Source organism: Myzus persicae, unplaced genomic scaffold, assembly GCF_001856785.1.
Source record: "Myzus persicae strain clone G006 unplaced genomic scaffold, MPER_G0061.0, whole genome shotgun sequence".
In the NCBI taxonomy this organism is placed as follows: Eukaryota; Metazoa; Arthropoda; class Insecta; order Hemiptera; family Aphididae; genus Myzus; species Myzus persicae.
The window spans coordinates 3,114-16,671 of NW_019101187.1; the positions used below are offsets into that span (position 1 = coordinate 3,114).

General features: G+C 30.7%; 3 protein-coding genes across 3 annotated transcripts; 1 reads left to right on the plus strand and 2 right to left on the minus strand.

The window, feature by feature from the left end:
• Window positions 1-1,886: 1,886 nt before the first annotated feature.
• LOC111028120 lies at window positions 1,887-3,953 on the minus strand. Its single transcript, XM_022306656.1, has 3 exons — window positions 3,921-3,953; window positions 2,244-2,449; window positions 1,887-2,173 (listed from the first exon to the last, which is right to left on the minus strand). The coding sequence occupies exons 1-3, from the start codon at window positions 3,951-3,953 to the stop codon at window positions 2,005-2,007; spliced, it is 408 nt and encodes a 135-aa protein (XP_022162348.1). The 3' UTR covers window positions 1,887-2,004.
• A 2,874-nt stretch (window positions 3,954-6,827) lies between these two features.
• LOC111028121 lies at window positions 6,828-10,150 on the minus strand. Its single transcript, XM_022306657.1, has 2 exons — window positions 10,042-10,150; window positions 6,828-8,870 (listed from the first exon to the last, which is right to left on the minus strand). The coding sequence occupies exon 2, from the start codon at window positions 8,852-8,854 to the stop codon at window positions 6,932-6,934; it is 1,923 nt and encodes a 640-aa protein (XP_022162349.1). The 5' UTR covers window positions 8,855-8,870; window positions 10,042-10,150; the 3' UTR covers window positions 6,828-6,931.
• Window positions 10,151-10,731: 581 nt separating this feature from the next.
• On the plus strand, window positions 10,732-12,272 carry LOC111028122. Its single transcript, XM_022306658.1, has 5 exons — window positions 10,732-10,854; window positions 10,948-11,040; window positions 11,231-11,320; window positions 11,451-12,084; window positions 12,150-12,272. Exons 1-5 carry the CDS (start codon window positions 10,748-10,750, stop codon window positions 12,243-12,245), a joined length of 1,020 nt encoding a protein of 339 aa, XP_022162350.1. The 5' UTR covers window positions 10,732-10,747; the 3' UTR covers window positions 12,246-12,272.
• Window positions 12,273-13,558: the final 1,286 nt, after the last annotated feature.

The following is a 13,558-nucleotide window of genomic DNA, read 5'->3' on the forward strand; positions in this document are numbered from 1 at the left end:
TTAAAAACTAATTTTCCTAATTTACATACCTTTTTCAATACATAGTAGCATGTCATAATCTGTTAAAAGCTCTAATTTAACCGATGTATATTTCAACATAGAATCGAAGCTGAAACCTGGGGCCGTATAATAAAAAGCCGGGTCTAAATTGTACGTTTTCATACAAAGATCGCGGAAATTCTCGAAAACGTCCGCCAGCAACAACACATCAATTTTTAAATTTAAATCTGAATATGCACCCAACGTCTTGCATTCAAAGTGGTCCCAGACCTGTAACACATAACAATTTTTAAAATATAGATCTAAATACGAGTGCAGTGTATACATACTCCCTTTGCGTGATCAAATTCTTCCTCCTTAACCCCGGTCTCTGTCAACGTGCTGTAGAAATCTCGCTTTCTCGGTAATCTCGTCTCCTCCAACTTATCCCAGCCATCCGTATACTCGTATGGATATACGCCTATGCGGGTAACCAGACCTGTTTTGGTTATCATATGACGTGAAGCACCGTTTACAATAATATACCGAATGACCGTGTAAGGTAGTTTGTGAACGAATAAGACGTGAACAATTTGAAATATATACATAGTGACTTTTTTCACCGTCACTGAATACAATTATATCGAAATGGTTTGCTTTTTCATCATCTACTACTTTTATTGGATATACATGACTACGTTCTAAAGATATTTTTTTAACCCCATAAATATTTACAGACACTCCCGGGTTATTTTTTTCAAAAATTTTTACTTCACACCACGGTGTTGGGAATGATAAGCCTGTGAAATTATATTTGTTCTCGTGCTGGTAATAATTTTCGCCTACTCGATGTTTATTTGGACCTGTCACGTGTATTGCTAAAATTGCCCATTTAAAACAATATTGATCATTGTTTTGAGGGTTAATTGTAGCCCGTTCATTAATTAAAGAGGGTGGGAGCTTAATGTAGGATGAGCCAGCTAGAGCGTAATTATCAGTTTGTTCGTTAAAAGAACTATTATCTTGTGTATTATTAGTATTGATATCGGTATTCGTATTGTTATCGGTATTATTTTCGTTGTCAATATTTCTAATCGGGATTTGAATATTTGGAGTATCACCCATGGGTGTGTATTTGTAAACTGTTAATAAAAGTCCATCGATGGATTCCAAAACATAACCACTACCCTTTGCTACATAAATTTCCTCCTCGTGTAATAATATCATTTGAACATGTCATTGAACATCATTGCTACCAAATTTGCATATTACTACATTTGTCACTAAATCTTTTTTTCTGATATTTGGAACAATATAGCATCATCGTCACTTTTTGCTTCTTCGACTGCATTTATTTTATTGCTCCTCAACATTTGCTGTGAATATCTTTTACCTGGCTCTTTTGTATTTGCAGGCAACTTTGTTCTGCAATACGCTTTAAAATGCCGGATTAAACCACAACGCCCACATTTTTTGTCTTTCGCCGGACAATTAGGATCATTTTTGAAATGATTTTCGTTCCCGTATCTGTAACATTCCTGACTTCTGGTTTTCAACTTATCCATTTTATAATGCTTTTTTTTCTCATACTTTGTAACTTTATTTACCATTTCTTTTTCGTTTTTCCAAAACCTTTCGCTACTAACTCGAACCGCTTGGCCTCTTCCATGATTTCTGACAAACTTAAGTTATTAATCTCGAGTAATTTCAGTCTAAGTTCGTCAGATGTACAAACATAGTACATCATAGTACAACATAGTTAATATTAAAAGGAATTTACTTAAAAAATATTATATTTTCTACTCACAGTCTTGATATGCAAGCCACGATTTTGGTTTTGTTGGGTCAAAATCAGGTGTCTTATAATTATTGACTTTGGCATACCGCATGAGCAGTATATATTTGTATGTTCACAGTTCGTTTTTCCACGGTAATTTTTTTTGTTCAATTGGGAATGTTCCCCTCGGACGACTCAGAATTACCGTATCACACAATCCGGTGATTTGACACTCAGTGTCCACCTATTTACCACACACACGAAAATATAATTTTGCTTTTTATTGTTCGGCGATCTAAATCCTGCAGCATTGTATCGAATACGGCCTGCATAGTCTGATTCAGACTACTATTTAATGACTGGTCTTTCGATTTATCGCTCGTGAAGATCTTCACTGATGCTTCCGAATGACGCCATCTATAAACATACAATAGTAAAAATAGAATCGTACTGTTAAACAGATACAAAAGGTGTTTCCAGTATTTACCTATCCTTAAGTGCGACATTTACAATGTTCGAGCTTTTATAATGAGTCAAAACCCAGTAATCGGTCGGCTTGCCCTCAAAAGTAGTTTTAGTGGTGATAAGCCCATAACCTTGACGGAAAGTTAGTGAATTTGTCACTTCTTCCTCATAATCTTCTAATCTAAAAAGATCACCAACGTTATCTCTATATGATGATGATGATGTAGCCTATAAAAAAAAATTATAAAAAAGAGTAAATAAATAGTTTATGCTAACATCATAAAAATGTTTTATCTCACCATTTTCGTCTACTTTTTTTTAGGTTTTTTTTCTGTATTCTTTTCAGCACCACGTTTTAAACTCTGTTTGCTTTTTGATGCAGATGGTTTCATTTTTACATCTGCCGGTTCTTCAAAATATTCATTCTATGAAACATAAACATAATACCTAGTTTAATTTTTTTTTTAACTAAAATGAAAAGCAGGCTTTAAACCGATTTCAAAAATATTTAGTTTAAGAGGCCGTTCTGGTAGAAGTGAAAAATATACAACGCTCAAGAGATGGCGTTGTGCGCCGTATCGCCGCCGTCGCGGCAGGCCGTAACCACGCCCATCGTCTACGGGACCTGGTCCGCGAGTAATTATTGCGGGAGCGGTACATCATTATTTCACAGACGACCGTGTGGAACGTTTCGCGTCAATACTGTTGACCGCTGCGTAAATTGTGGCCCGTGTATTTCTTATGTAGGTAATAGCTTGCGGCGCACAAGTCGCGACCTATTTATTAATTAAAGCTCCTGTTTGCTTACAATTATCAACCAATAAATAGAGCACAACAAATTAATATACACCATAACTCGATTTATACTTCTAGCCCAATTACTTTTTAAAATACATATAAAATAATAATGTTTCATTACGATTTTTAGTAAATACCTATGTCGCGTTTTTTACGTTATCGCAATTTGCTGTATGTTTTTCCTCATATCATAAAAAACCATCTGTAAAAACTAAACATATTCATATTATTAGAATCAATATAAATTCTATACTTTGGTAATCACATATCATAAATAATATATGATTTGACGTGTATTATCAAAATAATAAGNGTAGATAAATATATAATTGACGTTTCTGTATACACGATATCTTCTAAATGGTTATGATTGGGTTCGATTATTGTGTTTCCCACATAAACAACCGTTTTCATTAGCTACATCTGGGCTGACCTATAGCCGGGGTGCTCATTATCTGACGGCGACGGTCAACCCGCCAGCCGCGTGTGATCGAAGCAACACATCCGATTAGCTATACGATGCGCGTGATCTCCTGGAAGGTCAACTCTTATCCACACATGTGTGCATCAATCGCAGGATCCGTTAAATATTGCGAGCGCAACGATCGATTTTGGGTGGGAAGTGAATTTTAAATCAGTCGTATATTTTCGCCACCACGAAACAGCCATCTCTTAATTAACAGACGTTAATTTTTTTAGTTTTGAATACGTTAACATTTATATTTTAACCATATCAACCCATCATTGCACCGCTCTAGACACGTCTTCTAATAATTATAAAAGTGAGTAAATTTAATTAATTAATTAAAGAACATATATATATATATATTCAACTGCGTCGCGCATCGTTTTTGTTCAATATTAAGTCTTTTTTTTTTTTTAGTACTAACTCAAAGCAAACGTCTTCGTCCAGTTCATCTCCACCTTTATTCATCAATAATATACAGAAAATAAAGTGAGTTAATTTAATTTTTATTTAAATTATAAAAATTTATCTATTCCGTTATGCCCTCGCGCTTAGACAATTTATTTTTTATCTAATTTTTTTTTTTTTTTTTCTACCCTCAGCGTATTATGGCTTTCCTCCAGAACTTCAGAACTCCAGAACAGAAGAGTCAAGTCAACAATGTGAATCTCTCAATTGGCAAACTTCGAATGAACGAACCATACCCCGTGCGCACAATGAAAAATGTGGACACAAAGTTTGGCCGTGCCGTATCTTGCGTTCTGATAGATGTAGCGAACACGAGAACAATCAATGTCTTTCTACCAAAAGCTATCCAAATGGCAGACGAGGATATCGCCGGGTAAAATCTTGGTGCTGTACTGCCGGTAAGCGTTATATACCGGGGGTTGAATAAGAGGAGTTTTACTATCGATTTCGAATGAAATCGATAGTAAAACACTTTTCTATGTACATTATACACAGTTTATTTAATTATTATAAAAATATTTACAATTATGTTCAATAAAAAATGTTTACATATATGTTTTATATATATTTTATCTCGACCCTATAATGTTAATATTTTTCTAAATCGATGCAAACGAAAGATATATTTTATATACATTTAACAAGTTATATAAGGTATTTATATACATCAAAATAATAAGTGGTGGTGGTTTTTAAAAATATTTTATTTTATATATATAAGGTTATTATATTATTTAATAATCGATATTTTTAAACGCATTTAATGAGTGGTATACATTTCAACAAGTAGTTGTGTAATATAATTATTCTCTCCGAGATTATATGTTGTCTTTGATATAGACTTGACGTGATAGTAATATTAATTGGTATAGAAATCTGTATGGAATATTTAAAAAATAAAATAAAATAAAAAGTCTAAAGTATTTTTATCAGGATATTTTATTTACACTAATAATTATTTCTACATAAAATTATTTATTATTTTTTTTTTCCAATGTACAATTCTGTACACACGGCTCTCGTCGTACCTGCCTCCATCGGAGTAATCACTCAGATGAAATGATTGGGCGTCGTCTGAAAATATAAGATGTGATTCAAAAAAAAAATATATATTAATTTTATTTATATATGTCATTAAGAGGCCGTTCTGGTAGAAGTGAAAAATATACAACGCTCAAGAGATGGCGTTGTGCGCCGTATCGCCGCCGTCGCGGCAGGCCGTAACCACGCCCATCGTCTACGGGACCTGGTCCGCGAGTAATTATTGCGGGAGCGGTACATCATTATTTCACAGACGACCGTGTGGAACGTTTCGCGTCAATACTGTTGACCGCTGCGTAAATTGTGGCCCGTGTATTTCTTATGTAGGTAATAGCTTGCGGCGCACAAGTCGCGACCTATTTATTAATTAAAGCTCCTGTTTGCTTACAATTATCAACCAATAAATAGAGCACAACAAATTAATATACACCATAACTCGATTTATACTTCTAGCCCAATTACTTTTTAAAATACATATAAAATAATAATGTTTCATTACGATTTTTAGTAAATACCTATGTCGCGTTTTTTACGTTATCGCAATTTGCTGTATGTTTTTCCTCATATCATAAAAAACCATCTGTAAAAACTAAACATATTCATATTATTAGAATCAATATAAATTCTATACTTTGGTAATCACATATCATAAATAATATATGATTTGACGTGTATTATCAAAATAATAAGCCTAGATAAAGGATTAATTGTACCCGGACACCATACATTTAGTGGCCGCCCTCCTTCATTTTAACTTAAAATAATTGTAACACTACATTTTTACGACTGTAGGTATACGTATAATTATATGTATATTGTATAATTTTGTATACTGTAGTACCTCGTACAATCTTAAATAATAAAGATGATCGTCGTTATTCGTACAATAATATGCAATTCGCACTGCAGCTCCTATTTTGTCCCTATTGTTATTAATTGTTAGAATGTCAATTTTATATTTATTATCATTTAGTAATTTTCCTTTATTTAAAATTAAGAAAATTTTTATTTTATAATTACTGCTTACTAAATTTTTTTTATTTTTTTAGGCATCAGCAGGTTAAATTAATTAATTATTTAATTTTTGCCGAAAAAATTGCATTTGAAAATGTCATTGAGTGTATAAAATATAATAATTTAATTTAAAATTAAGTACCCATGAATAATATTTTAAGATTACAACAAAATAATTAAAACCATTATACATTTTTTAAATATCTAATTTTGTCCAAATATTTTAATCTTCAAATGTCTACAAAAAACACTGCAACGTTTATATATTTTTTTGTCCCAACGAAAAACATTTATTGACATTTATAGAAAAACAAACTTAAAAAAAATTGAAATTTTCATATTCGTTTATTAACTACCACAACTAAAAAAATCATTCGATGACTTTACCCAATTACTTTTTAAAATACATATATTTTAAAAATGTATGTATTATTAATATGTAATATTTATGTATTTTCTTATTTTTTTAAAAAAAAGTAAAACTTATTAGGTATATGAAGTTTGTTGTTGTACCTACATAATATTTATTAAATAAATACTATAATAGGTACCTACAATGGATTAATGAAATTTATTATAAATAAATGCTAGTGTTCATAGATAATGGATAACTAATAACTTATAACATTACGTATTCTTTTATTAAATAAAATGCCGTATCTATATATTATTATCTATGTAAAAAGTTTATATCGTTGCGTGTATACTAATGAAAGAAAATATAATATTTAACATTAGGTACATAAATATTTTACGTATTTGTTTTGCGTTGTTATTACATTCAATAAAAAACATCTGTAAAAATTATTTGTATACAAATTAAATAAATAAATATATTAATTAATACATTCAATATAAATATTGTTATTACTTAACTTTTAAATACAAATTAAAAAGAAAAGTATTATTTTACATTGATAGTTTCAAACTTTGTCTTGTAGATTTGGGTAAACGTTGTATGTATTTTTATGGCGCTGAAAGTTTTCTATTTCCAATGAATCCTCATCGAATTCTTGATTCTTGGTATAATTGTGTTTATGAGATCGAAGTATTAAGTTATGGGTGATACTTGAAAAAAATCCTGCTAAGAGCTTTGTACTCCACCCAAAGGTTTGGTACAAAAAAGTAATATTAATACCTGTGTCGACGATTGTTAATATTACTTTTACAACAAAGAATATCCCCATTAGCCCTGACACAAAAGTTCCGACTGTTGTGAACCAACCCCATAATTTAAATAACTTTTCTTCAACCATTTGTCCAATTGTATGTTCGTCTATTAAATATTTAAATTGAATACCTTGGTTTACTGTTTCATATCCCATGGACTGTCTAATTATATTGTTTTTAACGGCGTCCACTTCTTGGGGATATATAATATGTTGTTGGAAAGCTTTCATTGTATCTTTTGTATATATCCCGGAATTCATTAAAAAATTTAAACTTTTGTATGTCCATGTCCATGCTGTATTTGGTTTCAATTTTTGTGGTGTTTTTATTTCTTGGACATTTGGGAAAAATCCATACCAGTTACCATCTAAATTAAATGCCGGTGGGAATAATGAATTGCAGTTGATTTGCGTTCCATATTTTTGTAGAGAATGTGTTTTTGGAGCCATGAAGAAAGTCTGGTTGTTATATAGAACTGGTAATTCGTTATAACATTCGTCTTTTTTGGTCATCTCGACACTAATTTTTTTACATTTAATTAAATAAATTATTTCGGCGTGCTTGACGGCCGTAAAACCAGGACCACCGCCCATGATATACGCAAACTCCGGAAGATTGTTTGAGGCTAATGTAAGCCTTTGCTGTAATTGTCGTTCAAGCACGCATTGTTTTTTTAATAAATCGTTGTATAATGCGGTTATTGTTGATTTGAAAAAATTTTCTACATAAACAAATTTCGTATTTACATATGCGATTAGATCAGTGTTTTGAGGAGAAATGGATTTTATTTTAAAATGATTTAAAAACATAGGATCTGTAAGAATAAGTAATTGCATGAGCTCCGTTTGAATTACTGGAATTTCACAGGCAAATGTTTTTTTTATTTGTTTGAGAGCAAATACTATTTTATCCGTCTCTACAATGAATGTTTGTAAACTGGAGTTGTCGGTAGTGGTAGAGGTTATTAATGATGCTGGGCCATCAAATAAAACAACGAAATCTTGTTCTTCACAATTAAAATGGTTATTTGTCCATACGGTTTCACCTTTAAACGTGTCAATACCATAGTTATCGGATAATTTCATTTTTGTACCTGACGGAAGTATAAGAATATTGTCTTTGCTATTTGCTATAGCGGTACCTTCTGATAAATATATTTTAAATTTAGCTTGTACCACGACGTTTTCCCATTCTCCTCTACTTGATTTAAAATTCGTGCCTCTACAATTTCCAAATCTGTCCAGTGACCCTGCTACTGTGTGCGATGTTAATGTTGTTTCGTTCATTTGTAAATCCGTTACTATACCTCCCAAGGGAAAAGTATATGATCGTTTTTGATGAATTTCCGAACATCGAGCACTTCCTAAATCTACTACATCGGAAAAATACCCTCCCTCTACTAATTGTGCATCTTCAAATATCGAGCATCTTGTTATTAAATAATCAACTGTTATGAGACACGACTTAAAATGAACAGGGTAAGTTTCAATCCTTTGTAGTAATTGTAATCTCGGTACCTGTTGGGTGTTTGACGCTATTGGAAAATCACAGTTGTCCACTTCTAAGCTGTCGAAGGACGTGATATTTTGAGCGGGCCCATCACAATCGTACGCAATGAATCCGAAAGTGAAAGGCATGATTGTAATGATGACAAGTATTGCATATTTTATGAACATTTTGATTGGCTTTAACCTATAAAAAGTAATTTAATTAATTAAAGAAAATAAATGTCATTCATAAATAAGGCCTGCAGAAACTTCATATACTAAAAAGGTGTGCAACTGGATGTCGCTCTGTTGTACAGTAAGTTACAAGCAGAGTTGGGCAAAATTTTATCTAGATAATTATTCGTATATATAGGTATTCGAATAAAAATTTATTCTAATGACTTTTTTAGAATTATTCGAATAGTTGTGAAAAAAAACATCCGAATAATAATTTATTCGAATAACGTTTTATCTAAATAATAATCTAAATAAAATTTTATTCGAATAACTACCAACTCTGCAGGTTACAAGTATGTCACTGCAATGGATAGTATTAATTTTGAATTCAATGATATAATATCATTGTATACGAAAAACGATTCTGAGCGAAGAGTGAAAACTGTATGTCATTAGATATTTACATCACATTTTGATACCAATACATTCAATATGCCCCATCCCTTATCTCAATATATTGTTTATACAATTATAAAAAATATATACCATGTTCTTTAAATATTTTGAAATCATACAGCAGAAGAATAATCATTAAAAAGTAATTAGAGTATTTGTTATATACGTATATGTATATAATACCAATATATATCTATCTGCATAATAATATACTTATATATTTATAATTATATTTGTATAGAAAAATTCTTGAGCTGACGTACATTTTATAAATTATTATTTATTATTATATAATATTCTTTTATTATTGAACATAATTTTTAATATTAAAAAAATGGTATGTAGTTTGTCATTTTGAGGGGCCATATTTAACTAAGAAAAAAACTGTAGGTCACCTGACCTCCCAAACCCCCCTTGGGTCCGCCTCTAAATAAATATCTAAAATGTTGTAATTCTTTGAACATCAATCGCTCATAATTTAAACACATATTATTGTATAATCAATACATTCGTTGCTCTGCTCAGAGTCTAAAAAAATATTGTTTGAACAGAAGTCATTGCATTTATCAGGTCTTGGTAGTATTGTATTACATGTGGCATTCGAAAAAAAGTTTTTAAAGAAATCTATGTTACTACTTAATTATAATTTGAAAAAAAAATTATTTAATAAATGGGTTACTATAGTTAAAAAATTTTTAAAAAAAATATTATTTCTATTAAAATATTAGTATAAAATGTCTTACCTGATTTCTGTGTTTCTGTTTGATTTTATTATGTTCCGACGTGGGTTCAACGTTGTGCTCGAACTGTGAAAGAACACTAACGACACTATGAACTATGAACTGCTGCAGTGATACTTATGTTATACATAATTAAATAATTATTGAGATGATAATTAAGATTTAAGAGTATTATTATACAACAGTATTGTCGGATATGTAATATAATATAATAATAAGCATATAACGATACGATCGTACATTAGTGTTATCAGGCGTAATATAAATCAACGACTAAAACTGTGTATACCGGGTACAGCCGGACACGGCGGACAGTCACAAGAAATATATTGGTACCATATGGTATATATAGTATTATAAAAATGTATAATCAGCATCTTCTGAAGGCTGAACTACGGTCTGAATTTACTTATACACTACATGATATTATAGGGTGTTTCAATACAATGAATATATCACATTCACTACTCTAATTGATTTAGACTATTATATGATAAGTATGTATACAGTAACAGTATATAAGGATGTTTGTCTTTTTGTGACAAACATTTCTGTAGTTATATGCTTAGTATAACAGTAACGATGTGCGCGTAAGCTAGACATATTATATAAGTCACTGTTATATTATTATCATTTCGTCATAATTTAAATTCAAAATTTCTCACTAAACGTTTGTTTTATTACGTACTTTTCGTATTTTTACCGTAAAATGGATCCATCAAAAAATAAAAAACTATATAATTCAAGGAAGCCATCAAAAAAAAAAAATCTGAGTTCTCGAATGAAGGAGCTCTTGGGAATTCGGAACAAAAACAAGTATGTAAAATTTGAATGAAGCATAAATAATTTTATTACAAATTAAATAATTACATAATTTAACATAATTTATTTATTTTATTTTAATTCAAGGCACAACCCCGAAGTAATCGAACGTATTGTGCAGGAACCATTTTTCTTAGGAGTTGATAATCAACCACCGTGTTCGTCAAAGGAAACGATCAGGTAAACTTTATTTAAATATCCTAAGTATTATTTACAATTTAAGTAGGTTAAATATGAAAAATAGTTGTCAAAAAAAATCCGAGTCTTTGAATGATGGACTATTTTATAATAATTTACAACTAAAACTAGTATTTAAAAACACATATATCATATCGTATTTTTATATAATTCGTTTTCGTTTTAATTAAAGGCACAACCCCGAATCAATCAAATCTGCTGTGGAACCATTTTTCTTAGGAGCTGATAATCAACCACCATGTTCGTCAAAGGAAACGATCAGGTAAACTTTATATAGCTTATTATTTAAGTGGATTATATGAAACAAAAGTTTATTAGTTTTTAAATAATGTAGGCATAATATTATAAATTATAATATATAGTAACATATAGCTTTTTCAACTGTGTTGTAGTAAAATAACCAACTCGAGAGACAATGGAATTAATGATTGGGGAGTTGAAGAAACCTTACATGAATTGGTAACTGAACAATCTACATATAGTAATCAATATATTGAGTATGAAAGCTCCGGTAGACGAATAGTAGATATCAATTACGTTTTTCATCAAATTAAAAATAGTGATCACAAAGGGCCATTTGGTTGTTCATTTTTAAACATGACGTTCATTTCTGAAAAAAAACATGGATTAAGATCAACTTTTAAGTTTAAATGTGGTGTTTGTAATATTATAATGTTTATTGACTCGGAAAAATCGAAACCGGAAAATTATTTACCGATTAACGAAGCTGCCGTTAGTGGATCGATATCAGCTGGAATTGGATTTACGCAATTGTCTGAATTGTGTGCGACAATGGATATTCCATGTATGGCGTCCTGTACTTATATACTAGTTCAAAAATTTATCAGCAAAAAAATTCACGATGTCGCAGAAGCACAAATGAAAATTGCCGGCGAAGAAGAACGTCGTTTAGCAATAGAAGCAGGATCAGTAGATATTGACGGAATTCCTATGTGCACGGTTGTCGCTGACGAACAATGGTCTAAGCGCAGTTACAAAACTAAATATGATGCATTGTCTGGAGTGGTAAGTTTCTAAAAAACGTACACATACCAATTGTATACATTTTAACGTTGTATTTATAATTTCAGGCAACAATAATTGGTTACAGGTCGAGGAAAATTTTGTTTGTGGGGATTAGAAATAGGTTTTGTGTAATTTGCCAGAGGGCAAAAAATAAAAAATAAAATCCACCTGAACATACATGTTTTTTAAATTGGAAAAAGGGTGCTACAAGTATGGAAGCCGATGCTGTTGGTGATGGTTTTAAACAGAGTTTAGAAATGCATGGTCTAAAATACAATAAACTAATAGGTAAGTAAATTACCTAAGTATTTTCAATAGTGCACAGTTTTTTAATTATAGGTAGTAGGTACCTATATATAATTTCAATAAATGTAGTTAGTTTTTAATAAATATGTATTATTAAAAAAAAAAAAAAATCTAGGAGACGGAGACTCAAGCGTTACAAAAAGACTAAATGACATAATGCCTTATGGCCCTAGGCTACCAGTAATAAAAATAGAATGTCGGAACCATTTATTGCGAAATTATGGAACAAAATTAAAAGCTTTGACGTTAAATCCTAAGTACCCGATTGGGTTAAGAAATCACTTAAAATCAAATATGATACGCTTTAGGGTTGCAATAACTAAGGCAATTGAATACCGCAGTGGTTTACAGGGACTAACAGATTACCAAAAATCAGTTGGTAAGTTGATTATTAAAATTATATTTTTGATAACATTATAAATTAACACGATTATGGTATTTTAAAATTATATGCATTTATTATTTAAGGACTACGGCGAGATATAAATAACAGTTTTCGACACATTATGGGTGCCCATGATCAATGTGAGGAATACTATTGTATTAGACCGCGACCAGTCAATGAAGGAAATTTGATCAAAGACGCCGAGAATTCAGGGATTTTGAACGATATATCCCAAATAGTATCTCGTTTAGTTGCAAATGTTGATAGTTTACTGATGAATGTTGACAATAACGTGTGTGAACAATTCAACAGTATAATTAATAAACATTTAGCGGGTAAACGAATAAATTTTTCACAAAGAAATTCTTATAATTCTCGAGTTGAAGCAGCGGTTATATCATGCAACTCAGGTGGACAATTTCTTCGGTTGATGCATAAAAATATAATGGAAGACATAAGTTCAGGTGAATATATTATATACATTTAATAATATTCTAAACAATTTGATGTACCTATACCTACCTAATATAATGATGATGATATTATTAATTATACTAATAAAATTATTGGGTATAGGTATAATATATTGTTATAATTTTATTTATACGAAATATATACACCAAATGTACATTGTTTTTTTAATAGGAGAAATCGGAAAAAAATTCCTTAGATCGAGTGAAAAAAAAAGATCCCAGCCCAAATCTAAAAAACTTCTTTTCTCTGGAAATTCAGAAAAAAGGCGTAATAATGGCCCGGATCAACATTATGGTTTAGCTGAACCAT